At 35.4% G+C, this 19095-nt stretch overlaps 1 protein-coding gene across 2 annotated transcripts in view; it reads left to right on the plus strand.

Annotated features, from left to right (window-relative positions):
* Nucleotides 1-19095, plus strand: part of EDIL3 (EGF like repeats and discoidin domains 3) — a 385268-nt gene that overhangs the window by 280944 nt on the left and 85229 nt on the right. For both annotated transcript variants that reach the window (XM_014857045.3, XM_014857047.3), the window contains 3 exons: nucleotides 2604-2759; nucleotides 4097-4241; nucleotides 8457-8641. In XM_014857045.3, the coding sequence (XP_014712531.1) occupies nucleotides 2604-2759; nucleotides 4097-4241; nucleotides 8457-8641 (486 nt within the window). The remainder of the gene's footprint in view (nucleotides 1-2603; nucleotides 2760-4096; nucleotides 4242-8456; nucleotides 8642-19095) is intronic.

Raw genomic sequence — 19095 nt, forward strand, 5'->3', positions numbered from 1 at the left:
ATATTTTATTGCATATCCAAACATCCATCAAACTCAGGGAGTAATTTTGGAATTTCTGATGGAATCCCCAGTATGCATTTAACATAGTGTCTGGGATGGTTCATACAGGCAGAATAAACAAAATAAAAGACAGATCATCTTTTAGCCAATGTTATTTTACAAAGAGATCATAAAATAATGTTAGAATGGGATGAAAGGGGATTATTTGCAGCAAGTTTTGTGTGAAGCTGTTTCTAAAATCATCCTGTAGCCTTCTTCCAAGTCTTAGTTTGTTTCTAACAGCAATATAGATTCCTGGTATTGACTTTGAGTGCAACCATGACGTGAAATCTTAGCCCTTTTATGTTGAATTCCTTAATATCCAAGCTTAATAGTGCTAGATACATGAGAACTCAAAAAGTCTAAAACCTAGTAACTGTTAATAACCCCAGAACCTTTAACCTATAAATCACTTTTTGGTTTTTCTTTTTTATTTAATGAAAACAGCACTGATGTTTAATTACAAATACCTGCTAAATGGAGACACAGCCCAAGCTGGGTGCTGCTTTACTGTCTGGAATTCCAGCTCCCTAAGGTATACATTCTGAACTTGTAGATGTTAGAGCACATAGGAATCTTTTCAAGCATCATTTCTAATGACTTAGAGAGAAACACATTCAAATTTTTATTTTTTGATGTTAGTTCTACAATTTAAGCTCTGGAAAATTAGTCTATAGCTCATGAGCCAAAACTACAGCAGAGGTAATTTGACCTCTTACAAGAGGGGTAAACAAGATCATTGAAACAAGGGAAAAGATCATTGAAAAAGGAATGTTCTGCAGTATCAAGTGTGGAATTTGGTTTCCAAAGTGGGAGGAAACCTGATTCCAAGTGTCCCCTGGTTATGTTGTATCTATTAGGAATGTTTAGACTCTTCACAGATTGTCACTGAGCTAACAGCTGTAGCAGTCTTCCTCCATGTTGTGTGTGGGACAGCATCGCAGCATGACTTGATGAGTGGTGTGTAAGTCTGTGCCAGGGAGCCAAGCCTGCGAACCCCAGGTCGCCGGAGCAAAGCCCGTGAACTTAACCACTATGCCACTGGCTGGCCCCTCCACCCCAGTTCTTTAACTCACCAAAATTCCAGGTTTTCTTTACACATAGTAACATCAAGAATTGCCTGTGAGAACCATTTGTGGGGGAACCTCATGACTTTCAAAGAGGGAGGACGAGAGTTGGGGAAACTAGGAATCAAGAGGAAGGCAACCTTGCTTGCCACATTAGTAAACTTCCAAAAGCTAAAAGGGTGCTGACTCCATGCATGATTCAGGAATGCTCATACACATTAACACATTTAAAATTTATAAATCCAAGGAAATAAAATATTGTAGACCTTTTAATAAGTCTCGGTGTTTGTCTGGGGTGGGAAAACTTTAAGCATTGCTTTCTTCGTTTGGATTTTTAACTCTTGAGTATGTGACATGAATATATATGTATGAAACTGATTATGGAGGAGCTGATTTCTTCATGCACATCCTCCACCTTTTCAAATGTTCTCTATCTCTCAGAGTCTCAGCATAGAGTAAAAAACCCTAATCACTTACAGGAAGTGGAAGATTTTCTGGTTTTCTCTGCAAAACGGTCTCTGAATTATAACTTAATATTATGATATCAGACATTTAAATTTTTCTGATTTGTGATTGGTGCAGAGGGAACTACACAGCAATTTGTCAAGAACATTGAAATAATACCTTTCTGCTAATTTAAGATTTTATAGGCATCATAAAGACATTTTAAAGTGAATGGAACAATTATTAATGTTTGCTATATATGATGAAAATGTTTTTCCTACATAGTAGCATTTCATTATTGTATTTTAAGGGTCAAAAGGCTCTCTCTATTTAAATATGAGAAGAATATTAAAAATTTTGTTAAATAACTATTACTCTTGGAATAAACTATTGTAGGGTGATTTGGAATGAGGAGAAAATACCAGTTAGAAAGTCTCCATATGCTAACATGAAGAGAAGAGCAATTATTTGGTGAAAACCTGTCCCTGACCCATAGCGGAGACTACAGTATGGAGACCCAGAAACTGAAGATATTTGTGTTTGCTTTTGGTATTTGTCATCATTGGGGCCTTTACTTGCTCTTATTCTTCCACTCAAAGATCTCAGGGAGATTTTCATTTTAAATGGAAATTTATTGAAGCCTAAAGCAATTGAGACACATTAACAATTATGTGGATGGTAGGGTTTAACAGTGACGTCACTGAGGTTATTTTGGCAAGGTTATGTTACCATTTGTCAATTTACTAAGTCATACCTCCATATCATAGCCAACCAAATGTTTTCTATTCTTGTATGTTTGGGCACCCTGTCCTTTTCAAATTTTGTTCACAAATATTGCTTTATTTAAAAATAAGTATTCTATTAGAGAAAGATTTTGAAGCTAAACTTGATATATATTTAGTATTCATCTGAAAAAAGTACAGAAAATTCTCAGCTATTTGTATTATTTTAAATCTATACTAATAAAACACAAATGTTCCATTCCTGAAATTGATGCTATGTTGTCATCCTGAAAGCAATAAATTTACCATTGGTTATGCCTTGTCTCCTCAGATAAATTTACAAAGAAAAATGAGAGTTACTGGTGTGATTACCCAAGGAGCCAAGAGGATTGGAAGCCCAGAGTATATAAAATCCTACAAAATTGCCTACAGCAGTGATGGAAAGACCTGGGCAATGTACAAAGGGAAAAGCACCATTAAAGATGTGGTAAGACTGACTTAACATGTTTAATTTAAAAGTAAAATCCTATTAATAATCATTGATTAGCAAGTGACTACAGCAGAAGCCTTAAGTTGTTGAAAATGAATTTATGATTTTTTTAAATTAGAATAATAGGGTGAAGGGGGTAAGGAGTTTTTCCAAGTTATAAATGTATAATGGCCACTATTTAAGACTTTCTCAGATTTTAATTGATGGTCCTGTAAACACTTCGTCACAAGATTAGCATAGTCCTGTGCATAGCAATTAAGTTTATTTTAACAATAGTCAGCTTTGAAGTTCGTTTTATTGCTTTGACATATTAGCTGTCTCCTTAATCAAATAATTACGGATCAAAGCTTTTATTTTTAAAGGAAAAATTATTATTTTTAAAGAAAAGTATGAAATGATGTAAAAAATGTGTATCTTTATATACTTCATACTGGAAGACAATTTTGTTATTTAGCAGAATAAAATATTTTAGAGGAAATGGATATAATGTTCAGCATCTCCTTTGCCTTTTCATATGATAGTCTCAATTTTTTATTAATTTTCCCCCATATTTTTAATTTAAAAAATATCAGACTTTTGTTCATCCCATTTAAAACCAAATCAGTAGGCTGGACTCTAATAAATTTTATTAAATATTTTTTTAAATTACCGTCTTAAATGAATTTAAATAAAGTTTTCTGATTGCCAGGTTATATGAGGTAAAATCAGAATGAAGTTTGAAGGAATTAAAAATAACACATTTTGTCACTTAATTTTTAGAGAGAAACATAGTTTTTCACTGGAGATATATATGAAAAATTATGAGTCTCTTATGCAGTGATCTGAGACTGACTGGTAAGGAGGTAATCTTGAGGAATCCATCCCTAAAGCATCATAAGTCTGGTCGTAGCATGAGAGAGACTGAGTGATCAGGAAGCATGAGTGAAGACTGGTTCCTGAAGGAAAAAATCCAAAAAACAAAACCTTGTGGATGCTAAGTAGCAAAATGGACAAACCCAGCTTAAATTGAAAAGTTTAAGGTGCCCATTTCTCAAAGAAGAAGAGAAGCACTCCCCTAGCTCTGAATTATTGGTCATAAAATTGACAAGACCCTCATAGTAGAGTATACGTTATACCAAAGGCCACAGTGGTTTATAGCTTTACTTAGGATTTTATCTATAGATTTTCTATTCCATGCTGTTGGCAAGGTGCTTCCTAAATGCTCCAGATCCCCAAATTATTTAATCCAATCTTTGAAAGATTATGTTGGGTAGGATATAGGGTCAATGTATGAAAATAGGTAAAGAAGCTGTTGCAATTAATTATCTTAAACTCTATATTATCTCTTTACACAGGTGTTTCATGGAAATGTTGATAACAACACACCTTATGCTAACTCTTTCACACCCCCCATAAAAGCTCAGTATGTAAGACTCTATCCCCAAGTTTGCCGAAGACATTGCACGTTGAGAATGGAACTTCTTGGATGTGAACTATCGGGTGAGTCTCATATTATCTATGTCTGTATTTTCTTTAAAGAAAAAAAGAGGACATTCGTATGTAGTCTGCTACCAACTTGCAATTTTCCAAGCCTTGTAGACATTCATTTCTTCTACAAAATGTCTAGGGCATGGTTCAGTGAGAAACAGTGTGCGTGTGTGCATGTGTGTGTGTGTGTGTGTCTAGGGATAAACCAGTTCTAAAACATGCTACAGAATAGAATTAATATAGAAGGGGCAATATATTTCTTTAAGTGGTCAGAGAAAGTACAACACATTCTCACTGGAAACTTGTGTCAAATTTAAATGTCGCGGTGTTTTTGGTAGTAACTGTGATTTATGTTTTGTGACAAAAGTTCAGTAAAAACTGGAATCTGCCTGACCTCATAAATTGCAGTTCCATTTAGGCTATATGGTATAGGAAAGTAAGAACTTGGTTTTGGGTTTGATTTTTGTTTAGCTTTTATGAAACATGTAAATTTATCATTCCTCCCAAAGAGACAATACTTCGTTCAATACCAAGATGGCTACTATAAATTCATTCTTGGATCATTCTTATCTACCAGTTTGCTGATTGTACAAACAATGGCTATCCAGCTCAAAGATAATCCGTCAAAGGACTCAGAGTTAAATAATTCCTGTCTCCCAGGAGCATCAGTCCTAGATATAAAGATGAAGACGTAAGGAGTGGAACTCACCGTGGTCCCGTTTCAATACAGCTAGTTTCTGAACTAAGCAGAAAATCTTGTCTAGATGTTTCCCTGTGTTTTATTTTCAGTGGTTGTTCTTATAATTCTAGCATCAACAGTTACAAACTACTGTTGCCACTGTGGCCTGAAATTATTTTGTTCAAACAGCTGTGTTTTGAAGAAGACTAAAAATTCATGTGTGCCCTAGTTTTTAGCATAACTTCCGAGTACGAAAGACTTTTATCAAATTTACAATAATACCATTTAGTTAAAAATAGGAGGACTCATGCCTGCATAGAGACAGCTGAGAGCTTTTTATTCTTGCAAGAGGTTGTGTATAGGTTAAAATGCATACTTTCTATCTGTTTCCATTCTTAGGTTTATTTGTCATGGCCGAGAAAGGGAATGATTTTTAAGCAAATAGAAATTACTATCAGAAAACAACCAAACTTTAAATGAACCCATTATATTTAAAGGAATTGGATACATTTGGCCACATGCATGAATCTATTTTAGGAATCATATTTTCATATTATTTATGAGTATCTTTTATGAAGCAACCCGCATACAATTTTAGTGCCATTAATTATCCTAACAGGGATGTTTTCCTTATTTTGATAATTTGAACAGGCTTATTGACTACCAGTAAATCTCAGCAGAATTATTGCTGTAGGGTGTTTATATTGCATGTCACTATATCACCACAGGCCAGTGTCATCCTTAAGTCATTCATCATAAAGCAATCAAGAGGAAACCACAATATGATGAGGTTTGCTGCAAGCCCTGTGGTTTTTAGTTGCTTAACATAACCTTCCCCAGTTTTTCAATCTTTTGATTCATGAGGGTCAGCCTCTCCTACAGTTACACTCCTAAGGTATGAATATATTTTACTTTCAAGCTTGACAAGAGCTTACACCTGACACTTTACAGATTTTATGTTCTCAAAAAGAAGCTGCATCCCATCTCCCAACCCCACAAAATTATTTTGAACTTGTATGCAGAGAATAATATCTCTCAATGGATGCTTTTGAAAGCTAGGGCACCTCGCTATAGAAATAAACAATTTCGTTGTTAATACTTCATTTTGTTCATGTGCTATCCATGCTGGTAAAAGAATTAATTTATACCTATGAAATCATATGGTTGAGAAGGGGAATTTGTGGAGAGGCAAATTGGCAGAGGTTAGCTATAACACTTGGAAATAAACAGTAATATAATGTACCAAACTATTTCCCACAATCCAGTGCAACACTGTAAAGCCCAAAGCTGCCTTAGTGTATTAAATAAACTGTTATAGGATCTCACAGCCTGCCCAGAAGATCAGCAGTTAGTCTTTTCCCAGACACTTTAAAAGCAAATCCCCTAAATTCTTTCAAAGAGATATGATTTAAAATGTTTAGAATGAAATGGATCACAAATGTAATTAGAGGAGGAATAGTCGTTCATTCATTCTTTGAATGCATTATGCAGCACTTCTTCTGGGCTAAATACTAGACAACAGAATGGGTATGGAAAGAATTCTATGACTATGCAGAAATGGCAATGGAAAGGCATCCCTTTTCTATCCAATACTTCAATACTACACTGTAGAACAAAAGGAAAAAAACAACTGCCTTTCCTTTTCCTTTGTATCTCTTCAGCAAGCCAAGCAAAGTTTTACAAAGACTCCAGTAGCAGGGTCGGGTGGTGGGGGTGGTGGTGGTAGTAATAGAAGAACAAGTCAGAAATCTATAATGCAAGCAATGCACGTTACCTTAGAACTGCTTGGAGATATATGGTATGCCATTAAGACTTTAGAACTTTCTAGAATGTTTGAGATTTGTCATGAGATTTTTCTCCTCCAGAATTTATATTTAAGATTTAGAGCTATTTTTTTTGTAGGGTATAGGGTATAAGTCTCCTACCCCTGAAACCCAACAAGACTTGTGCTAAGCCACACAATTGGCTAACCCTCCATGTCAATTTTTGTCATGTTTGCATAGAATAGGCATTTCCTAGAAGGTGGAGGTGAAAGCAGACATGGAGGAACCTCAAGAAGGAAGAAGTAATGTAGGTGAACTGGGACAGAAAACAATTAATAGTAGTTAAGAATTATTTATCAATGAAGAGTTCTAAACCACCTCTCTTAGAGGTTGGCCTTAGAACGGCCTAGTTTTAGAAACTGCAACCGGTCACAGGGTATTATTCAGTACTCACTGATATGTTGATTTGGGGACTTAATATTGTTTTCTGTTGGAATGAGCTTTACAGAAATAATAAAAATAACTAACATTTACTGAAGGCTAGCTATATGCCAACACTGTCTCTAAATACTTTAGATTTATTAACCAATTTCTTAGAACATTCTTTGAGGTAGTTTCTATTATTATCATTATTTTACAGATGAGAAAATTGAGGCACAAACTGGTTAAATAATGAGTACAAGTCATACAGTAAGTGAGGGACCAGTAGAGTATGAGGAGCTGGCAGTGATTGGGGAAATCTCCTGTTTTATCTTGGCTTTCTTAATGATTAAACTTACCTTGTGTGTTTCTTGGCCAAAATGTAACAATTTTACATATGGAAAACTCAGCCACTGGATAATATGATAATAGAATCGTGCTTCCTATTACAAGCTTTGTGAATGGAATTTTGTCACAGTTGCAGTTCAAGATTGGAAAATCATGTCTGTATGTATGCACACACACACGGTCTTACAATGACAGACAAACCCAAATTTTACACCATGTCAAACCTGAAAATATGTGTGGCAGATCTGAGACTCTTCCAAAAATATCTAATACTAGAGGTTATTGAGTATGATCAAAATATAAAAGTTTATAAAAAGACTTGTCCAGTAATGGGCTTTGCTGGAATTAGATTATTTTCTTCTGTCATCTTTTGGTTTAAATTCCACACTTGCACAATGCCTGGCACATGGTATACACTGAGTAACTATTAGCTTCCTGCCTTCTAGAAGGAGCCACGTTGGTGCTATAAGAATCAGTGGTAAAGATGAACAGACGTTTCTTAGAAAAGAAAACGCTGTCCAGTTTAGAATACACCATTGGAGCAGTTTGTGAAAATGACTTTGTACTGAGAGAATTTTCATTTGCTGTATTATGGAAGCAAATAAAAGAAAAACAAATGTACTTTGTGAGAAAATGTTCCATTTTTAAAGACACAGTGAAACCGTTGAAAACCAGAGAACAGTCATGAGGCTATCAGTAATGAGACAGGAGAGAGCATTTCAGCATTGTTTTCATTTTGCAAAATAATCTATCACAGAAAAGTAGTTTGAATTGTCTGTCTTGTTTTCAATTTTTCCAAAATATATTGAGACAGAACAGCCTGAATTGGCTATCTTGTTTTTCGATTTTGTTTCAGATTTATTTCTGATTATAGCCTTTTTTTGAATTTAGACGCTCTGTCTTTGGGGGAATGAATAGCATTATGCTTAATCTTCTCTTGCCTATCCAAAATGAACACAGAAAACTTTCAGGGTGATAAATTATTTTTCTCATGGAGCTCTTCTCATTTTCTTTCAGGCTGTTCTGAGCCTCTGGGGATGAAGTCAGGACATATACAAGACTATCAGATCACTGCCTCCAGCATCTTCAGAACTCTCAACATGGACATGTTCACTTGGGAGCCAAGGAAAGCTCGGCTGGACAAGCAGGGCAAAGTGAATGCCTGGACCTCCGGCCACAATGACCAGTCACAATGGTTACAGGTAATATTTTCAAAAACTGTTTCACCACCCACTGCTCCTCTTCCTTAGAAGATTTCCTGTTGGTTAAGTGCTAATTCAAATGCGCCTTCCTCTTTGGCTTAACTAAATTGGTAAAACAAAAATTCCATACGAAGCCATGTTCGTGTGCTATTTTTACTCTGATGTTGATTTATAGATGGAACTGTCAGATTGGTGCAGTAGATTGTACCAGATCACACTATGTATAGGTCAATTCCATCGATTATAAGGACATTTGCATTTTAACTCTCATCTATTCTAATGCCTCGTGTCAGTATCGGTTTGAAAGTGTCACAGCTGGACTTCAAACAGCCTGGAAATCATGCCACTGACCTGCAGATTTTTCCCATAGAATCATGACTCTTGCCTTATTAGCTCCTTATCTGTGGTTGCTAAGCAATGGAGCAATTTGATTACATTCTCATATGTGAGCTTGCTTATGGAAGGAAAGCATAGATACTGCAGAGTCCGTTTATTATTTGCAAATGAAGAAAGGTCACAGTCAGTGCTTTTTACAACAATCTTCTCAAAATGCACTTATTTGTGGAGTACTTTTAAGTAGGCACAAATTTGTTAATGTCTTCTGTGGCAAAGAAAAGTAAGACAGTTTAATTCCATAATGAGGTCATTTTATTTGAAAGAGATGAGTTCTACTCTTAGTGATTTTTATGCTATATCCAAGACTTTCAAAACTTTGGTAACTCATTGTATTTCTGGAAATCATGAAATCACTTGAAATGGCAAATGCCACCCCTCATCAAACCATATTGCCCCATCTTGAATGGTTCTCACCAGTTACCGGAAATCTCCATTAGTCTCTTCTTGGTTTGTTCTTCACTTGGCCTTAATTTTCCCTATTTTGGAAGATAGAAATATGCATTTTTTTCTTGACTTTCTCCTGAAATTCTATCTGGATCTTTATTAATCTGGCGCTTTATTGGGCTCTTTCATTAGCTACCACACATTGTGGATAATTTGTATGTCTTTCTCCTTTTACTATTCTTAGAGCTTTTTGAAGGTAGGTTTTATATATATATATATATATATAAGTAATATAAATAAAAAATATACTTATCATCCCTGAACCCAGCCTGATGTTCTTGTCTTGTATGAGCAGTACTTACTAAATTAAATCATTCAACAAACATTAATTTGTGATGCACCTATAAAGCATCACATAGTGTGATAAATAGCCATGATACATGAGCGAGCAACAATCTATTCATGCTTTTAAGATAGTACCTCTTCCGTAAACCATTCCTTTTATTTGGTTTGCATGACACCATACTTTCTTTGTTTTCATCCATCCTCTGGCCACCCTTCCTCCGTGTGTTATCTTCCTGCCAACCTGACTTTCACCAATCCACACACTCACATTAACTAATTAAGTATTGGTTATTTCAACCACTGAAGAAAGATTCAGCTACTCTAAAATCATTTCATTTCTCACCATCCCACTGCCACTTCCATGATCCAAACTTCCACCATCTTTCACGAGGGCTTTTGCAGAAATCTCCTAATGGGCCCTCCTGTTTCTGGCCTCACTCTCTAAAAATCTTTGTCCCAAATTTGTAACCAGTGTGATTTTTTTTTCTAAAATGCAAGTATGATTCTTTTACTCCCTTTTGTAAACCCTTCAGTTGCTCCCTACCAGCCTCAGAATAAAGTGCAGATTCCTCAATATAGCTTGAAAGTCTTGTCATGATTTGGCCCCATTTCATCTCTTACTGCACTCTTCTAAATTTGCTTCATTTTCTCAAATCAAACACCCTCTCTCTTCCCATTCCTTTATAACTGTCCTCTTCCTAGAGGAAAAGAATGGAAAGAGCACCTCTGCCCACAGCATCCCCAGTCTTCTGTTGATTAAATCCTTTGGCTACAGTTTAGATGCACTTTCCTCTGTGAAGGCGTTGCCGTCAGCTCCATCTCATGCCAAATCTGGCTTCAGTTCCCTCCTGTATACAACTGTGTTGTCTGTAATTCTGTCATGGTAGCATTCTCACACCGTACTGGAAATTGTGTTTTCATGCTAGATTGTTTGCTTCAGGAGGGGTGAGACCCTGTCTTTCTGACTTTCTCAACTTGTTCTCCAGTACCTAACTAAATACCTGTCACACCACCTGACACATGGGAGGCATTCAATAGTTGTTGAATGAATGGATGAATAAATAGTTCAAAGTGTAATTCAAGTAATTGATTTGGGCCTATACAGCATGTAATTTTGGTCCCCAATTTAAGAGGCCAACTACTGATATCCTCAAATTTTAAAATAATATTTGGAAAAGAATCTAAAATCTCATATTAAAGATCTGGCCTTTGTAATACAGAAACGAAATTCTTATAATACATAGCCTTTATGAAGTTGTCAAGTTCTTAATTTGAAGAAACCATGGACAAACTCCTTTCCATTTGTTAGACTTGAATGATAAAGTTAAACTTGTTCTTTGTTGCTGTACAATATGTTTTAAATTGGAAATATTCCAGTCATATGTCAGATGAACTGGGTTTAGCTAATACTGTTTGTAAGTCATGATGCCATGTGGAATAAGACAAATATTTTACACCCTGTAAGCAACGCAGGCTGGTAGACTCTAGAAATATCCACATGAAGGGATTGCCAATGGCAAATATATCTTTAGAAAGATAAAAATGAAACAAATATTTTTTACATGAATCAGTGTGTAAATTTCAATGCAAATCTCCACCCATCCCTTTTTTTAAGATGGCTTTTCAACTGTTTTCTTAAAGTCACTTGCATGCTGAAATTGATTCATTCTGTTAGTGACAGATCTTCTGTCATTTCAAGGATCAGTTCTTCCATTGTATGTCTATTTTTTGTAGTGTCAAAACATATTCAGAATCTCCAAGGCAAGGTAAATTGACATCTTTACTTACATTTATTTTTTCTTTTTGACATCATGCAAGAAAATGCTCCAGAATTGTGGTTATTTTTAGTGTTTTCTCCTCAAGAGAACATAATCTCTCCAACTGCACATTGTTATTCTAGTTAGTATCTTTGCTGAAAATAAGATAAACATTTTTATGTAGTATATAGGGTGATTTTGCTTTTGAATTGCTGATAGAGTCCACTTTTATCCTTATTTGAGGCTTCTGAATTTGTAAATTTTAGTTGTGTTTTTAACTAAATGTATCAACTCTGAGAAATAGCTCTTCAGAAGAGAAACTATCATTTAAATTCCCTTCCTTCCTTAGCAATCTCCTGCTAATTGATTTTTTAAGAAATTTCTTTTATATATCAACTATACATGTAAGCCTCTAATAATGAAACTTTTGCTTCAGTTTAATAGTTTTTTGTAAAACCTGATTAGGAAATCCTGATATCTAGAAATAAAATTTTTGTAAATAAAACCCAGAAAAAGTCCTTTTACCTAATTATGTTGTATTTTAAAGAATTCTTATGTATTCTATTAAGGAATTCTTATGTATTAAAGTATCACTTTAACATTTTATTCTTATTATTACCCTAATATTTCTTCCAGACTCTTTTCTAAGATCAAAATCTCAGAAACTTCCCAAGCAAATGTTCTCGTGTTATTTTTCAGATATGATCTTACGTGACTGATGAGATTCCTTGAGCTACTGTTCATCCTGAAATTGTTATGTCATTCCCATATGGACATGGCAAAAAGGTGTTAAGTCCACAGACAATCTTAAATGAGAGGAATTTCTCAGACCTCTGAAACAATGTTGCTCATCACTTTGATGTGTTTGATGTTCTCTAGAAGTCTGAGCAAGAAGCCCTACCAGTGGGTTTTCTAAAAGCCTCCAAAGGTTAAATTTCAGTTTCTGCCTTTCAAAAAACTCTTACCTACACCTAGATTGAAAGACCGTAAGCCAAATCATGCCTGACTCATAGTTGGACGTTCCTAACAGATGGTTGGACTAGATTTTAATCCCTGTTATACAAATAAAGTGATGTTTGACTCGCTGAGATCTCAGAATCAGACTATTATCTTCTGTGGTTAGTTTCTAAACAAAGGAACCAGAAACTTTGGTGGATTAAATAAAACAAATGACAGAACAGAGGAGGCACAGGGTAGGTACCCAGCAAGGTGTAGCTCCCTTCTTCTTTCTACTTTTGGTGGCCTGTGTAACCTCAGGAGCACATAATCTGACACCACCAATTATGACCAAGAATGAAAATATGCATACATCTTCTTTGCTTCTTCCAAAAGGGAATTTCTAATAAAACTATGAAATATAAAGTCGTATGTTATTAGATCAGTTGCAAACTTTTAGCAGTGTTGATAAATTACATAAATTGACATTGGCAAACAAAAATTTAAAATTTTTATTTAGGTAGCATCAGGTTTTTCAGATTTTTAACTGGAAGTAGTAATAATGTTATTAATAACTTAAAATGAACATTCTATAATTTGGCAATGTTCTCCAGGGAAATCATATTCTTAGAGACTGGTTATATGATTTTATGTCCATTTTCAGTGGCTTTTCAACAGGCTGAGTAAATTCCCTTTTTATTTATGCTTGAATTATACAAAGTGATTAAAATTTAGCCTGAAATTGAGGTGTTTAATGACATTCTATCGTGGGTAGGAGCATTATGATAATCTTATAAATTGTGAAGAAATATTTTGATATAGTAAGTGCAGCTAAACAAGGAGCACTCTAAGAATTAACTTGGATTGATTAAAAACTTTTTTTAAACAAGAATTATAAATTCTCCTATAGTGAATACACCGTGTATGTATGTATTCATTGCCTTATTGGTGGTAACTATAGAATATGGATAATTCACTAGCCATTACTCAATCTACTAAAAAGTTTTTCAGATTTCTTAAAGGGTGGCGTAATATAAATGACTAACAGGCAGGAAAAGGTCACAATGTCACCTAGGAAATGACCTTTCCATCTATTTCATGAGACATTTGCTAACTTGAGGTAGTCTGCATAGCATTTCAACCAAATTAATAGAATTAATAGAATTGTTAGACTGCACATTTTAGTTTTGACCTTTGTCAAAATTTCAGCTGACCCTACATGGCTTCATTTCAATAATAATTTTGTTGAAATATGTAAGAAAGCAATTGAATTCAAGTTTTCAAATTAAATAAGCCCTATTTAATTTAGTTCATTTTGGACTTTTAAAAGGGAATATTCTAGCCATAAAATTCATATCTTCTTTAAAGCCATTAGCTTCTCTTGAGCTCTGGACAGTTTATTGACAGAAGAGCTAAAGGAAAGGTTTTCAAGGATCAAGGGACCTCCACGCCACTGGAAAACATTTGGCAATATGAAGGAATATTATGATTTCCAAGTCACTCTTCCAAAATTTCATATATAGTAAATAGTGAGCCTGCGCGAAGGGTACAGTTATAAGGCAGATCTAAACCAGATCAACTAATGAAACTTAATTTATGTATAATTGTGAAACAGCTTCCATCTTTCATAGCTTGAATATATTTTAGTGTGTATGAAATGAATCAAAGCATGTCCATGCTTTACTTGGACTATAGGTCATCTTTAAATTTTTTATAATTTTGTTATATCAAAGGGAATCCTCACTATCTAATTAGAAAATACTTCTAATGAGCTAAATAAAGTTGAGTAGGGTGTTTATACAGAAAGTTCTTAGAGGGTGAAGGAGAGTGCAGCCAGCATCAGTGTCTTGTCCTGAGTGCATAACTTGAAGTCCAAAAATCTGCTTTTGAGCACTGACAAATCATATCAATATCAGGGTTTTTTTCTCTTTTTCATCTAAAATGTGGATATTACAAAAAAGATAACCTCCCCGGCAACCTTCCCCTTTTAAAAACTCTCACACCACTAAGATTCTAGTGTCTAAATGATGACTGGCCAAACCCAAAGCAATTAGAAAATTATCAGGACCACCAGCTAATTTCTGGTGAAGTTAACAGAAAGACATCACATAATGTAATTAGTGTTACAGATATCACCATCTAACCTTAAAATTAACCTTTAAAAAAGTTAACTTGTACATTATGCATAGGAAATCTGCTTAATATCCAAAATATTGCCCCTACCTTTCTACCTGTTCTGAGTTTGAGTCATTTCTTTGGGTTAGTGTATTATGTCTCTCTGTAGATGGCTTTAAAAAAAGAATTCCCTAGGATAAAGCAATGAGACATATTAAGCCATTATAAGGACTAATACAGTAGCATTTACATAGACCAAATCATGAAAAATACACAAAGCAGTCACTGCTGGTGGCTGTAGGAAGAAGCAGATTAGATTAAGTGCAGGGTACAGTTTTGGAAAGGCAAGGCTCGATGGTGCATAAAAGCTGCATGGAGACCTTGTGCTTCAGAGGTTGTTTTGAATGGCTTCATGATTTTTAAATTTCAGATAAATATTTTTGAGACACCTGTTACAATAAAACACAATGCCAGGTGCAAGGAAAGAAACATTCAGCAGTGTGTCTGCCTGCATGTATGGTTACTGATGCCCTCATTGTCATGTCAACGTTCTGAAAGCAATAAACAGAAATGTAAGAAGTTGGATGCTTCTGCTTAGAAGCAGTATTTAAAACATTGAAAACTGAACAGCAGGACGTATATGTGAATTTTATATGTATATAGAATTGTATGTGCACAGCAGGCCCATTCATGTTTTTATGAAAATGAGAATTAAATGACTTCTGATTCCTTTGAGTGCAAATGAGTTTTAATTTGTGACACATTAGTTATCTTTGTATTAACAAAATACAGTTCTAAGAATGGCAACTGTTCTCCTCTAAAAATATGAGCTGAAAATATGCCAACGAGGATGATTTAGAATTTGGGAATACTATTTCAAATAAATGGGAATTTGTAAAGGCTCTCAAGTAAAATGGGAATCAACTTTTATCGGTGATCTCATTTTGTCTCTAAAGCAGCCCTTTCAGTGTCTAAGTTATGTTTGTTTTCTGATGACGCCACAGAGAGGCTGAGAGGGGTGCTAAAGATTGCATGGCCAGTCAACAGTGGAAGGGGACTTCCTCACCAGGCACCAGGAAGCTCGTGTGACGATTTTCAGCACAATATTTTACAGACCATTTAGTGAGTGAGGTGACTCCTTTTTTCAGGTGACGTTTGTTGCATTAGAAGGCCCTTTCAGTGCCCAGTGCTGACCAGCATTGCTCTGGCCACTTACGTTGTCTTGAAGGAGAGCTCCTCATACTTCTGTGGATTTGCTTGCCCTTTAAATCTGTGGTTCCGCATTGTAGAAGTTGTATACCCCTCACAGTGTTACAAAACATTGAATACACACACACACAAAACGTTTAGAAAAATGTAATTCTTACTTTGGGGTTTAAGATAAAGCCAATGGGAAATAGGATCTTTTCTTCCGACAACTAATTTTTTCTTCCTACAACTTGATGGCATGTCTGTTGTGCGTACATCACGTTTTAGAGGACGCTGCTCTGTCCAACACTCTTGGTTATAGTTCAGCTCACCTGGTCCAGTTACTTTGGTTGATCCTGGAAACCTTTGCATTTTTCTTCAAAGCCAGTGATGCTCTGATGAGTAGGTCATTCGATTTTCCTTTACGTTCACGATTAGAGTCTCTCTCATTTATGAAGTATTTGTTTGCTAGCTAATGTCAACATAAAATAAATGTGTAGCAAATATTGCATTCATTTTCTCTGTCACTATTAAATTAGCATTTCTGGGGAAAACATGCCTCAGTGAAGTGACTTTTAAAACTCTGGTGTCTTTGTTTTGTGCTGCTGTTGAAGGTCCCTGGCCTAGCATGTCTCCTGGAAATGTAGGGCCACCTAGCATGCCTGTTTCTGTACTCACTTTTGGTTAGAATGTTCTCTGAGATCCTTTAAGATGTGCCTAAGGACATGTCTGCCTATGGCTTCCAATTAATCACCTTCTGGACTTAATGTATATTTCAGAGAAAAATAGATATCAGTTTCCTTGGCTAGGGCAGGGTGTGGCGTCAGCGTCGAGGCCAACCAGTTTGACTTAACTCATCACTTAGGCTCCTTGCCCGGGGTCTGTCAAGAGATCCAGATGCTGCTCCCTCCCCTTCACCTGCCCTCCTCTTCCTTGGAGTCCTGATGTGTCTGACTGCCCTCCTCTCCTGGCTTCTTCTCACCTGAGCTTTCCTGGGTCCTTTTCCTTTGGTTTATCTACGCTTTGGCTGTGCGTTCCTGCTCCAGCCCATCCTCTGAAGGGTAACTCCCTATTCATCATCAGCCCCCTTTCATCTCTGTGGAGGTTTCAGCCTGGCCCTGGCCCTCAAGGACCTCCAGCTGCCCCCTTGACTGCTGGCTTCTCAGTATACTTGGGTCCAGCTTGCTGCTGTAGCTGACTTCAGTCTTAGCTCTCCAGTTCCTGGTCCCGGCACTCACAATTCCCGTTTCTCCCGAGTCTCCTTTTCTTCAGATAGTCCTACGACCAGAATTCAGTCCTCCTGAATACAGACTCAGAGTTTCCAAAAGGCCCTTTCTTCTGCAGCCTGCTTATGAACTGATATTAGGATAACATTATCACTCTTTCATCCTAAAAATGCAGTACTAAAACAAATTATGTTTTCTTTCTCACCAAATGACAAATTTTATTAGCATTTCCCAAAATGTACCCTGAAAGACACTGCTGTCATAAGGTTCTCAAAAAGAAAAAAAAAGATTCTGTGCTAAAATATGTTAACTAAAGTCTATATCCTCTTCTCTGTTTTTACTGATTCAGGTGCATATTAACATAAGATTCCTAAGAATCCTATCTAAAAGAGATTTGTTTTATCTGGTGATTTTGCAACTTATTTGATCACAGAGTACTTTTTACAAATAACTTCCTTAACATCCCCAGGAACCACTATAGAGTATTCTGTACTATCTGTACTAACTAAGTTGCATTTCTGTAGCATTTTGTTGTTTTCAAAGGGCTTTTCTAATAATTTTCACTGTATCCTTATAATAATCTGGGTATATATAATTATTTGTATAAAGTATTCCATCTCAAAAGGTGAAAAAACAATTTACAAGGGTTATATGACTTAATCTTCTAAATGACAGAAAACCCAAAAATCCAGTTTCCATTGAGTGCCATTTTGTTCATGACTATTTACATCTGACATCATGTAGAATGAAGTCTAACCTTAGCAACCTTTTCATCAATTTTTTTCATGATTTTTTCAGTATAGCAAAATATATGCAAAGTATGTGTATTTGGAAATATGGTTTTCCAATTCACTGCATTCTTCCATTTTTGTGAGAGACATACTCAATATCACAAACAATTTCATCAATTCTATGTCCATATTTGCACAAGCCAAGCATTTAAAATCGCCTAAATGGATTCAAAGCATTGTTTCCATTTCATCTTGAAAAAGAATGTTTCACATAAGCTAAAGTTGGTCGAAATGTACCTGAAGAATAGTCAGCCCAGGTCGTGAATAAAATGGGCTCTATACATGGACCACCCTAACCAAGGAAAGTGACATGTGAACAGTTTTGCCTGTTAAACGGTTCCTGTGAGCTAAAGGGCTTACCTAGAGAAGTTTACAACAGTACACAAATATTTACTTGTTACTCAAGTGGTAAAAAAATTTCTCTTTTATTTGTGAAATGTGCATTTGATAATTTTCTTTAAAATCTGTTTCCCTCTTGCTTAAAATGACAGAGGATCATCCTTGAAATTTACCTTTAAAAATATAAACTGTGAAGTCTGTCCTCCTGCAAATGTTTATACACCTTGTCTTTGCATTCTGTCTGTTCACAGTGTGGGGTTCTCTCTCTTTGTTCTAATGAGAGAGATTTTTGTAGCTGACATGCATTATATTTTGATGTAGAATTCATATTAGGATGTTCACTGTTTTAGAGTAAAATAGGACACTAAACATCAGCAATAGATATTTGTAGCATTTACCACTTTTGAGCAACGGGAACTCAGAACGGTGAAAGCATCATTATTTTACAGATATGTTCCTTGAGGGAACATATTTAAGAAGTCAGACTATAATCTCTCTGAATAATATGATTTCTCTTGTCCTGTACACTTTCTCTTCTATGTGCTCAGGGACTTTTGATAGAGAAAACTTTAAAGGAGGCAGCGGTATGTGTGCGCATATATATTCAGTGGAATAGATTCCTGTGCCCATTTGTGCTATTTTCTTTATGCTGCTAAAAAGGGATAAAAAGTATTTCATCCATTTTACCCAAGAGGAGAAAGAGAAAAACCAAGAAATATTTACCTATAGTCATTATTAATTAGTATCTATTTATATAATGTCTTATTCTGTGCTTTTCAAATAAAAAAATAGAATAAAAATGTAGAGATTGTATTCAAAATTGTATCAATTACTGTTGCGGAATTGTACATGGTTATTATTACCATTTGATATGCAACATAATTGGCAAAACCAAATATGATTAAGATGGCTTGAAGCAAATGAATAAAATAAAAGCAGAGGTAATTGAATAACTATCATTCCAGTTCAACTGTGAG

Source organism: Equus asinus, chromosome 9 (assembly GCF_041296235.1).
Source record: "Equus asinus isolate D_3611 breed Donkey chromosome 9, EquAss-T2T_v2, whole genome shotgun sequence".
NCBI lineage: Eukaryota > Metazoa > Chordata > Mammalia > Perissodactyla > Equidae > Equus > Equus asinus.